This window comes from Cucumis melo, chromosome 11, assembly GCF_025177605.1.
Source record: "Cucumis melo cultivar AY chromosome 11, USDA_Cmelo_AY_1.0, whole genome shotgun sequence".
NCBI lineage: Eukaryota > Viridiplantae > Streptophyta > Magnoliopsida > Cucurbitales > Cucurbitaceae > Cucumis > Cucumis melo.
The window spans coordinates 6,383,081-6,396,301 of NC_066867.1; the positions used below are offsets into that span (position 1 = coordinate 6,383,081).

Here is a 13,221-nt window from a genome sequence, read left to right on the forward strand (position 1 = left end):
ATAGACTTCTAATAAAGTCTATCTTGCTAATTTAGTCATCAAATTAACTCAGAGACAATTTAGAAAAATTTACAAACTTGAGAAACTAAAATGTTTATAGTGAAACTTTAATGACAAAATAAAAGCTAAGTTCAAACTTCAGGAACTAAAGGTATATTTTTTTTCCTTATTATTATTTTAAGCAGATGATTTGAAAAGTCAAAAAAGTTTTATTCAACAACTTAGGTTCATCATGAAAATACAATCATGTAAACTATGATAAACTAAAAAATCATCATTATCGAAATGAGAGCATGTAAAATATAGAGTTGGATAGACTTAATTAAACCAAAACAATTTATATCCCTTGCAAATAATTACATAAGGAAAAATAACATAATATAGATGTAACTTAACAAAAGATGCAATCAGCTAGCTGTTCACCGACCCATGTCAAGACTAACAGTAAAGGAAGGCTCATTTGAGCTCATTGATGTGGAAGGAGCATTATATGTAGGAACAGGCATTTTATTTGGAAGATGTGGCATTGCAGCCTCAAAGTTAAGAACTTGAATCACTTGTTTTATGGAAGGTCTAAAATTAGGGTCTGGATAAGCACTCCATAATCCAACAACCATCAAACACTCAACTTGTTTTTTGTCAAAATTAGATTGTAATTTCACATCCACACCCTCAAGTAATTGTCCACTGCCATAAAGATCCCAAACCCACTCCACCAAACCCTTATGAGATTCCTTTTCCATCGAGGTTCTTGACACTCTCCCAGTGGCAATCTCCAAAGCAACAACTCCAAAACTGAACACATCGGATTCTTTACTAGCTCTACCTGTGTTTATATATTCAGGAGCTAAGTAGCCCAAAGTTCCTACCAGTCCAGTTGTTTGAGCACCCAATTCATGGTCCATTAATCGAGCGAGCCCAAAATCCCCAAGCTTGACATTGAAGTTTGAATCCAACATGATATTACTAGATTTGATATCCCTATGAACCACGCATTGTTCCCCTTCTTCATGAAGATACAGCAAAGCGGAGCCCAAACCTAACGCGATCTTGTATCTCACAGTCCAAACAAGAGGGGTTCTCTTACCAAAGAGATGAGAATCAAGACTACCATTAGACATGAACTCGTAAACCAACAAGAACTCACCCTTATCATGACACCAACCAATGAGTTGCACCAAATTTCGATGACGAAGCCGACTAATGATCTTCACTTCGGTTATATACTCTTTTCTCCCCTGCCTCGAACCCCTTGAGATTTTCTTCACGGCTATATTCAAATCCAAATCTTGTATGTAGCCTCTATACACTGCACCAAATCCTCCTTCCCCCAACTTTCTTTCATTTGAGAAGTTGTTTGTTGCCCTAGCAAGAAGCTTGTGAGAAAACCTTCTGGGTCCAGCCCCTCTTTCCAAATCATCATTAATGGAAGTCAAATTTACTTCCTCAAGATTTTCTTGATCTGATTTCCTTTTCTTTTGCTTAAACCTCCAAAGTATAACAAATACTATAATTCCCACAAGAATTAAGCCTCCAACCGAAACTGTTACACCTACAACTACACTGACATTGTTTCCAGTACTTTTACTTGTTGGCTTCAAGTCCAAAGTAGAGTTGAATTCCCAGGAAGATACAGCATGTCTCTCTAATAAAGCACCAGTTGCGGCTGAGAATCCCACAGTCGCCTGTTGTGGAAGAACGGTCATTAAATCAATAGGATAACTCAGAGTGGTATTCTCTAATAAAGTGGATGTCTTCAGGTATAGCCATGAAACACTCAAGATTTTGATGGTTGAATTGTAGGAAATCCACACATCAGCCAAATCCCCACTGTGTAAGCTAACATTCCAACGAGTGTCGTTAGAAGAAGTAACAGAGTTAATATTTATACCCACATGTTCATATGGAGGATCCCAGTCATTTGAGCCAGTATCAAACTCAACATGAACAATTTGATTAGTAACTGAATTGCTGTATGTTTTGTTGTAAAGGCCAAGAAACCCACCAGCTGAATTTGGAGGGATTTGAAAACCAGATGGAGCCAAGAAAAAAGCAAAGCCTTGGCCATATTTTGTATTTTTTTGTGTATCAATGGTGAAGGTGAAATGGGTTGTGAAATCAGTGAGTTTTGCTGTTTCAGAATCCCAAATTTGGATTGGATCTTTGTAAATAGCTCGACCAAGATGACAAGAAAATTCAGGATCACTTAGTAAAATCTCTCCACCAAGAACAACAGCATCTCCTTGATAAAGTATGGTGTTATCATCGGTTTTGAATTGGTCTATTTTGAAAGAAACAGAAATAACAGAGAGAGGAAGATTGAGAAACAGGATGAAATGGCTTAGCACTGAAAAGACATACAAGAAATTAGCCATATGGCTGATCAGAATGAATAGTGATGAAATTGAACGATGGATATCTGGAGTATATTAGGTGGCTTGGCTGCTTATTATAGATTTAAGGTATTGGACATTTGTAATACACTGTTTGTTTGGAGCAATGTCTAAAGTTTTGTTTTTAGTAAACTGTGGTAAAAGAGATTGAACCTCTAAAGCTCAACTTGACATCAATTAGTGAAGTTGTCTAAGTCTCAAAAATTTTGTTTGGTCCCATATTCTTCGAACTTTTTAACTTATTAAATATGTAGGTTTATAAAAAAAACATCTAAGAATTAGTTTCTTTTTTTTTTTACATTAGATTTAATAGAATTCTGAACTTTTAATTTAATATCTATCGAAGATAAAGACGGTTGAAATTCACAAACATATGTGACTAAATAAATCAATAGTTTATACGTTAAATAAATTGGTTATTTAAATATATTTTTTTTCTTTTTTTCTTTTTTTCTTTTTTTTTTTTTTTGAATATGACTAATATTTTTTTAATATTAATTAAGATTATTCATAAATTTGAAGGTTTAAATACCTATTTTTACGTTGTAAATGTACAAGTTTTTTAATTTGTTGACTTCACATAATTTAAAATATTAACTTGATGTTTCAAGGGGATTATTTTTCCAAAACTATGAGATTAATATTAATGTGGTATTTACTACCATTTCTATAATTATATTGTTCAAAATATATTAAAAGAAATGTGTATATATTTCTATTATGTACCAAACTTCTCTTTCAAGAGACGGCAAATATTTTATTTTTTAAATGACTTTAAGAAGTCTATTTATTTATGGCTTAGAGGATTCAATTTAAAATTAGTCTATACTTTGACACGTGTTAACTTTACATTAGATACTAAAATAACATTTCAAAAATATATTCATTTTAATTATCAATAATATTTCAACCTAGTTGACTTATCTTCAAAATCACTAAGTTATATTATATTAGACAATTCCTAATCATAGTATTTGAGTAAGTACTAAATAGAAAGACTCGCTTGATCTTCTCGTATTTTCAACGATGAATTTGTAATTTTGAAGTTAAGATTAATTTGCAAAATAAAAAAGAAGAAGCATATCGATGTGGTTTGTCTGCCATAGAACTTCTGGTGCTTAAGTTAAAAGAATGACTTAAGGTTCTACCTAGGATTTCTAATTCAAAAAAGATGAGGAAATGTTAATTTCGACTAGCCATGGGAAGAGATCATTGGCATTCCTTGGAAGAAAAGTGTTTGCCACGGCTTCAACCTCTAAGACCAAGGTAGGCAAGTTGTGGTCATTTGGCTCAACAAAGGACTCAACTCCGCCTAATGGTTTGTACTACACACTTCTTTGGCCCTCATATGACGAATAATATTTGGATTTACTCATAACAACATGGTTCATGGTCAAATATGAATCATAACATTAGTCCTCACTTCCGAGTTGAAATTTTTAAAGATAAATTCATCGAATTTGATCGTGGTTTGATCTCAACTTAGAAGTATATTGTCTCTCTATAGCCTCAGGCCTCCGGCCATCCATGATGTGTGTATGTATTTGGCAACAATCTATCAAAGGGTTGTCAAGATTTGATTCTTTACTTTTAATTTGCAGATTATCATATAAAGTTTTGTTTGTGATTCAATGACCTTTGTGGCATATTTTGCATTCTAGTTAATTCAATCTTGTTATATTCGCTAAAAGAAAGTGATAGAAAGTCTATCACTCATTTGGTTTTTTCATTTTTATCTTTTCTTTTGTTATTTCAATTATAAATGTCAAATAAAATTCTATCCATAACAAATAATATTGGGAAATTGCCAAAAATAGGTTAAAAAAGGAGGATTAAATAACTTTTAGGATAGTTTTTGAAAATGAAGAGTTTTAGGACAATTTAGGTGTGAATGGACAAAAATGTCATTCATTAAATTTCTCTTTCTCCTTCCCTTTCCCTTTCCCTTCTCTTCCACGTAAAAGCTTTAAGCTTTCGCTTTCCCTTCTCTTTTGCGTAGAGTTGTTTCCTTTTCCCTTCTCTTTCGCGTAGAACACCTGAAGTAAAAAAAAAAAAAAAAAAAGAAAGAAAGAAAAATCGCTCTGCTCTGATACTTTGCTCTGCTCTAGTGTCGTTCGAAGATACTCCGACCATTCATCGCTTACCGTTCGTCGATCCTCTAGTGCATTTCGTCGCTCCTCCTTTTCGAACCATTCAATCAACTTTGAGCGTTTTCTCTTATTTCGGTGAGTTTCATCTCTAGCCCATTTTCAATTTATTTGCTGTAAATATTTGGTTTAGGTATTTGTTGCGAGTTTCATTCGTAAATGTCTGGTTTAGGCTATTTTGGAATGGAATTATTTGCTGTAAATTAGTTTAGTCAAAGTTTGGTTTAGGTTCTTAGAAAGTTCAATGGGTAGTAAAAAATGAATTGAAGTAAAAGATTTAGTTTGCAAGAGTGCACTTGCAAGGAGTTTCAAGCTGAGCAACTACCATGCTCACATGTCATTGCTGCAGCACGGGATCGCAATATAATGTTTATAGATAATGTACTAATTATTACACCAATGAATGTTTGTTGGCAGCATATGCGGAGGCCGTCTACCTAGTTGGAAATCAGTCAGATTGGAAAACAAGCGAAGACTATGTACATATGATTGTTTTACCTCCGAAAGTAGTCAAAAGAGTTGGTCGACCGAAGAAAAAAATTATTCCAAGTGTTGGTGAAGCTCCAAAATTGCATAAGTGTGGTCGATGTAAAGAAATAGGTCATAACAGATTAACGTGTACCAATACGATTTCATATACCGAGAAGTTGAGCATACAAAATTAGAAATTTCTCTACCAATATACTAATTATTACACTAATTAATGAATGTTACTTTTCTTTTAGTTTGTTATTTATTTGTCTGGATGTGTTTTCTTAATGATGTCTCCAAACATTCTTACTTTATGTGCTTCAAGTTAGATGAAGAAGACAAAAATAACAATTGGCTTATTCATTTAGGAACACAAAAAACACACGTATTGACACAGATTTTAATTTGTTTAATATACAAACTGGTTTCACGATCGTTTAAATATAACTAAACGATCGTTTAAAGTAACTAAACAATCGTTTAACGTAACTAAAAGATCGTTTAACGTAACTAAACGATCGTTTAAAATAACTAAACGGTCGTTTAATTGTATTAAACGATCATTTATATATTTCACACGACTGTTCGTTTAGTTTGTAATTATTTAATTTATATATTTTTTAATTCTTTGCTACTCAGTTGCTTTAATTTATATATTTTTTAATTCTTTGCTACACAGCTGCTTTCATGATCGTATATACATATTTAAAAGATCATTTTGACTTAATTAAGTGATCGTTTAAAAATAACTAAACGATCGTTTAACGTAACTAAACGATTGTTTAACGTAACTAAACGATCGTTTAAAATAACTAAACGATCTTTTAATTGTATTAAACGATCGTTTATATATTTCACACGACTATTCGTTTAGTTTGTAATTCTTTAATTTATATATTTTTTAATTCTTTGCTACTCAGCTGCTTTAATTTATATATTTTTTTAATTATTTGCTACACAGCTGCTTTCATGATCGTATATACATATTTAAAAGATCATTTTGACTTAATTAAGTGATCGTTTATATAAAGCACACTGATATCTAAAAGAATATTAAGTGATTTCCTAAACATACAGGTGAAGAATATTAAGGGATCGTTTATATGTATCACACTAATGTAGAAGATCGTGCATATATCTTTAAGAGATCATTTAGTAAAGTCTAAACGATCTTCTTAATAAACATAAAAAATATTAAGCGATCGTTTATATAAACCACACTAATATCTAAAAGAATATTAAGCGATCGTTTATATGTAATCACACTAATATCTAAAAGAATATTAATCTTGTACGCGGGTCCATCAATCGATGTCGATGTCATAATTGAAGCCTGAACAAAAAGGAACAAATGAAATAATAATTGCATAAGAGACTGACTAAACATATCATAACAGCAATACTAAACATGTCATAACAGCATGGTGAAAGTTAAAATAAATAGTGAAAGTTTGGAAGGTGTGAGATACATGCGAGATAAACCACGAGGGCCTAAGAGACTTAACAAACATCAATAGAATCACTCCAAATGGATTAGCAGGGGTACCAATTTCATTTCGAAATAAATAGTGAAAGTTTGGAATGTGCGAGATACGTGCGAGATGCGTGCGAGATACATGCGAGATAAACCATGAGGGCCTAAGAGACTTACTAAACATCAATAGAATCACTCCAAATGGATTAGCAGGGGTACCAATTTCATTTCGAAATAAATAGTGAAAGTTTGGAATGTGCGAGATACGTGCGAGATACATGCGAGATAAACCATGAGGACCTAAGAGACTTACTAAACATCAATAGAATCACTCCAAATCGATTAGCAGGGGTACCAATTTCATTTCGAAATAAATAGTGAAAGTTTGGAATGTGTGAGACGTGTGCGAGATACGTGCGAGATGTGTGCAAGATGTGTGCGAGATAAACCATGAGGGCCTAAGAGACTTACTAAACATGCATAGAATCACTCTAAATGGATTAGAGGTGTACTAATTTGATTTTAAAATAAATAGTTAAAATTTGGAAGGTGCGAGATATGTGCAAGATAAACCATGAGGGGCTAATACAAACTAAACATGCATAGAACAATACAAACTAATGCATATAAACATGCATAGAATCACTCCAAATGGATTAAAGTGAAAGTGATCAAAGTGAAAGCCAGAGTGGTTTGAGAAGCATCCATAGCGGCATGAAATTGCTCACAATATAAGACAATAATACACAATAGATAGAAAGCAATGTAGATAAAAAAAACTCACTGCTAAATAAAAGAGCTTCAATTGCACTTTTAAGAGGTAGCCAATTCAGATTTAAAGAAGGGATCCCAAGAAAAAGAAGCAAAATGCCAACTATATTTAACTTCAATTCATTTCACTACCCATTTAACTTTCTAAGAACCTAAACCAAACTTTGACTAAACTAATTTCCAGCAAATAAGTCGATTCCAAAAAAGCCTAAACCAGACGGATAAAACTCACAACAAATACCTAAACCAAACATTTACAGCAAATAAATTAAAAATGGGTTAGAGATAAAACTCATTGAAATAAGAGAAAAGGCTCAAAGTTGATTGAATGGTTCGAAAAGGAGAAGCGACGAAATGCAATGGAGGACCGACGAACGGCAAGTGACGAACGATCGAAGTATCTTCGAAGAGCAGAGTGTAGGAATAGAGCGGGAAATTTCAAAAGCCAACAAAAGGAGATTTTTTTTTTTTACTTGAGGTGTTCTACGCGAAAGAGAAGGGAAAGAGAAACAACTGTACGTGAAATAGAAGGGAAAGCGAAAGCTGAAAGTTTCTATGTGGAAGAGAAGGGAAAGGGAAAGAGAAATTTAATGAAGGGCATTTTTGTACGTTCACACCTAAATTGTCCTAAAACTCTTTATTTTCAAAAATTATCCCAAAAGTCATTTAATCCTCCTTTTTTAAGCTATTTTTGGCAATTTCCCAATAATATTCTATCGATAAGATAAATAAATATATTTAATAAATAAAAGTTCATTATTGATTTTATTTTGATCACATATTTTATTTTTATCATTGATAGACAATGATAGAAGTCTATCAATATATGCTTATTTGACACTTTATTTGTTTGGGTTTGTGTGTAATGATAAATTGCTAGTTTGTAATTACATATGTAGCTATCTTGACGATTTGAGATCAAAACGACAAATAAAACCAACTTTATCTTGATAAACACCAATAAAAGTTTATAAATTGATGGTTAGTTTAATTACACCTATAGCAATTTTCATGATCATTTTAAAATTGATCTTGATGAAAAATTCAAATTTTTTTAAAGATTTGGACTTTGATAATTAGTCCTTCACATTTTGTTCTTCCCACACAGCTTCCAAAGTAAAGATGGAATAGAAAAATGTTGAAACTATTTATAAAAACATAGTAAATTTTATATTATATTATCGAGTTTAATAAGGGATAAAACTGAAATTTTGTGATATTTTTTAAAACATTTTAGTTCCTTTTTTACTATATTTAAAATAATCCTATATTATAATATATATATATATATATATATATATATATATATATATATATATATATATATATAATATTGATCAAATGTCATTTAAAAATGACATGGAGTGTGTTGACCTACAACACTCCATAAAATAATTACTGATTAATAAAAACAAAATTAGCTAATGCTGCTACCCCTACTCATTTGATCGAGTCCTTTTGATCTTTTTTTAAGTTTTCAAATTATTAAACTTGCTCTACTTTACTTTTAATCTTTATAAACAAGGTTTTCTTTCCTTCATTATTTCTCCATTTTTTTTTTAACATAAAAGATAAGAAAGCTTAATTTTGGGAATATTTTATTGTGGCCATTTCTTTTTTCTTGAGTGTGTCCTAGTCTCTATTATATTAATTAGACTTCTTTAACAACCTTCTTGTTTTCTCTTTTCTTGCCCAAGTCCTCTTTATTGTTTATATTATCTTATTTTTCTCTCTTCTTCCATGTGGTTGCGTGTGACGATTTTATTTTCATATTATTTTATGAACAAAGCTTCCTAACTTGCTGGTCACTTAAGTTATTTAGGGGTGTGATGATCGAAAACCGATTAACCCAATCCACCTTGACTTATTTGGATTGAGTTCAAATAAATGAAAATTTTATGGGTTGAGTTGGTTCGTGGATTCACCTAAAAAATGATATGACAATCAGGACGTCCCTGTGTTACCTTTGGGACCAATCACACGCTCAAGAAGCTACGAAAGATACATTTACTCTTGAATTATTTCCATATTCAAGCGTAGGTGAACTCATGGAATTTGATATTAGAAGTTCAATATTCAGGCTTCTTGATATTTAAATTATAGGGTTTTCATATATCAAATAATTCAACCTAACCCAACTCGAACTTATTAATAATTTTAAAATGTTTAATTTATTTTTTATTGGAAAAAAAGTGAAGTGGTGAGAATCTTCCATACTACATTTCATAATTAATGAAATTTGTGTGTTTGACTTCATCCTTGAGCTAAACAAACGGATATGGTTCAACTATGTGGATACCTTATAGAGTTTGGTCTAAGCAAGGTTGAGTTTCATGACTCCTAATACGCACGTACATTTACTTTGTCAATTTCTAAGAAATAATTTGTTAAGTTAAATTGGTCGCTTATCCTAGCAAGCTAGTTGAGTCGTAATGCTAAGAAGACTAGACATAATTAAACGGATTTAACAAGGAAATATAAGACTAAAGACCTAGAAAATAGGCTATTCATCTTACTTGGATATAAGGAGCACCATGGGATAGAAAAACTAAGTCCAATTAATCTAAAAACTTGGTTAACCAAAAAAATATAGTTGTTAACACTACTACAATTTTGACCTTTGTTGATTGGGCTAAAAACATCAAAAAAATGTCTATGTTGATGACCAAAAAACATTAAGTAGGCAGACATTAAGAAAGTCTATTCATCGAAAATGTAACGACCCAACTCCTTATACTGAATCGAAGTCATTACTCAATATAGAACAAGTGGTTTAAGTCATAAAATTTATTAAAATGCATACGGTTTAAGAAATTTCATTTATGAAAAATTAAACAAGGTAGCCATGCAAAAAAAAAAAAAAGTGTAAATGCGTTCTGAAATCCTACTCGGGCCCTATCTACATAAAAGATGGTAAGTAATGAAAAGTACTCAAACTCAAATGGAAAGTCTGAAATAAAGATAAGCGGAAGCGGTAGTCCCTATGGCCCTTCATGGTCTCACTTCGGGTCGCTCGCCAGCTTGCCCTTGCCCTTGCCTCGTCCTCTACCTGAAAACATAAAATGGAGAGAGTGAGTATAAAAATACTCAGTAAGGGACCCACTACTAGTCCCACTAGGTGCCTGTTAACTTCCTGTTAGAGTCCTGATAACTGGTACCCAATCTCTGGCACGTTCCCGAACACGTGCAATCATGCGCTCCCGTAGGAACGTAGCTCTGGTCTTCGGTGCCCCGGGGGACACCTAGGACAGTCGGGATGCGAGGACCCCGTCGAGTCACTCGAGTCATATCTATATCCATGCTAGACTGGTGTCCCGTCGGACCACACAGTCCTCAATAGGTGGTGATCCCGAAGGACACCCATGCAGGTACGACTCTAACAGATTAAGCTAACAGGTACCCCAATTGCAGTATACATACACATGGAATCAGCATATAACATGTCACATAAATCATCTCTACACTCTCCGTCCCGACATTCGTCGTAGCCATAACAGCTCTTGCCACACATAACAGGATAGTATAACTATGTCGTCATTTGCATCATACTAACATTTATCTCAGACAACGTACTGTCTAATTCTTAACATGAAAAGTCGGGGCATACATGGTCTCATACCTCTAAACATGAAGCTAGTAGTAGAATCTCTTACCTGGAGATCTACTTGTCGAGTCCTAACCGCGAGGCAGTACGATTTCCAAGCGACGAAGTCCTAACTGTTTAATATGCCAAAATTCGTAATTAGGTCGCCAACGACTATCGGTTCAAGACTCATTTGAAATAACTTACCCTAGAGAGGTTGCAGTGCTCGAGCCCCCCCTGCTGAAGAATTCCCGCGCTGCAGCAATTACTTGGTCCAAGACGTCCCTTAAGGAAAATAACTTAATTTTAGTCCCAAATTAATTTAATTGACGTCCGAAGCATGGAGTCTTACTGGGAAATGCCACAATAATTAATTAAGTTACCAAAATTTTGGTGGATGGAGCCAATTTGGTCTTGGCGGCTCGGCTGGAAGAAGACAGGGACCGGCTCGGCTTGGCGCAGGCGCAGCTCGGCTCGGTACAGGAAGCTACGCGTGCGGCTCGGCTTGCCACAGGGAGGAGATGCGGCTCGGCTACGCGGAAACGCGCGGCGCGGCTTCCCACGCGGACGCGGCTCACACGCGGAGAGGGCTGGTCGCGGCGCGGCTTCAGTTTCGGCTTCGGGCGCGCGGACGTGGAGCGGCTCCGGGTTCGTTCGTCGGCTGGAGGCACGCGTGGCGGATCGGCTTCGAGGAGCGGCTGCGGGAGACGGCTGTGCGCGGATCGAAGCGGCTCCCTTCGGCTCGATCGGAGCGGCGCGGCTGGCTGAACTTCTCAGATCGACGCGGCGCGGCGAGCTTCGGCTGCACGGATCGGCTTGATCGAAGCGACGCGACGCGGCTCGGCTATCCTCCTGATCGGAGCGGCGCGGCGTCGGCTGTCCTCCTTAGGTCGAAGCGGCGCGGCGAGTTCCGGCTCGGCTGGCGGCTGCGGATTCGGCTGCAGACGCGCGGAGGATGGTTCGGCTTCCACTCGGCTTGCAGACGCGCGGTGGATCGGCTTCGGCGCTTGCTTGAAGCTGGCGGCGTGCGGCGGCGGCGTGCGGCGGCGGCTAGGGTTTTCTCCTTTTTTTTTTCTTCTTTGGGGAGATGAGGAGTCTCACGTCTCCCAATGCCTCTTTTTAAAAGAATTTCCAAAAATAATAAAAGAATTTAATAGCCCCCTTTTTCTCTCTCCACCCTTGACCCTTTCCAAGGCAAATAATTAATTTGCCACTCCATTAATTGACTAATTTACCCCTAACTTCAATAATTAATATAAAAAGAAAAAAAACAACTTTAGTTTAATAAGAATAATATTAACCACACTTAATATTAATATTAATGGTCAAAACAACAAAAGAAAACCGAAATTGTTGGGCGTTACAGAAAAAACCAATTATCTTGACCACCAAACAATGTCAATAAATTGTGACGTTTTTGGGCATCAATAAATATGAATTTGACATTTTTTGCCCATCAAGTATACGAAAAGGAGTTTTCCTTGATACGTTTTGAATGTCAAAGTAAGGTAATATTTACGTGTTTTGTCCATCAAAAGTATATGGAAAAATCTATCAAGAATATGCAACTTGTAATCAACACGGAATTAACAAGCAGTTAAACTAAAATTTGTATTTACAGTGAGAAGTTACTCAAATATCTAACATGGACTTTATACACTCACAAAACAACAAAATACATACAAAATCACATACATACAACTGCAAACCAACTTCAAATGACACCTGCAAAATATATACTACAACTTTTTCAACAATGTATATCTAAAATTGATAGCATCGTTACAATATAATTGAAACACAAGTAACATATTTGATAAACTTACTATGTATATCGAACAAATAAACCAGGTAATTTTCATTGATCAAAAAGTAAAAAAGGTTTTCACAAAGAATCAGAAAAAATATGATCATATACAAGGCATACTCCTTCCAAACTTGATATCGTATCACATATCCTTAACCTATGCATATTAAAATTATTGGTGAGTCGATCATACAAGCATGCTTCATAGGTAGAGTCCTACAAAGTCACAATAATAAACTCTCACTCCATCTAATTCTAATTACTATATGCTCTTTGTCTCATCAAGTGCAACGAAGTGAATATAATTTATTAGCTAATTTATATTAATGGTAAAAATGATTTGCTAAGGAAGATAGTGAGAAAAAAATGCATGGAGTAATTATTTTTCTCATTTTCTTTACTATGTCTATAATAGTTTTCTTTGTTTAAAGAGATGGTCTATCTTTCTTTTCATGTTATGCCAATTTCTTTGACAAATATTTGGCAAGTGCAAATTTTTTGAGGTTTTTTTCTATTATTATTTTTTTTATTTTTTATTTTTAGAATGTAAACAAAGACCATGTAAATAATGAAGG

At 34.4% G+C, this 13,221-nt stretch overlaps 1 protein-coding gene across 1 annotated transcript; it reads right to left on the minus strand.

The window, feature by feature from the left end:
* Nucleotides 1–419: 419 nt before the first annotated feature.
* On the minus strand, nucleotides 420–2,375 carry LOC103498456 (L-type lectin-domain containing receptor kinase IX.1-like). The gene has a single exon (XM_051079096.1). The coding sequence runs from the start codon at nucleotides 2,373–2,375 to the stop codon at nucleotides 420–422; it is 1,956 nt and encodes a 651-aa protein (XP_050935053.1).
* Between the last annotated feature and the right edge of the window lie 10,846 nt (nucleotides 2,376–13,221).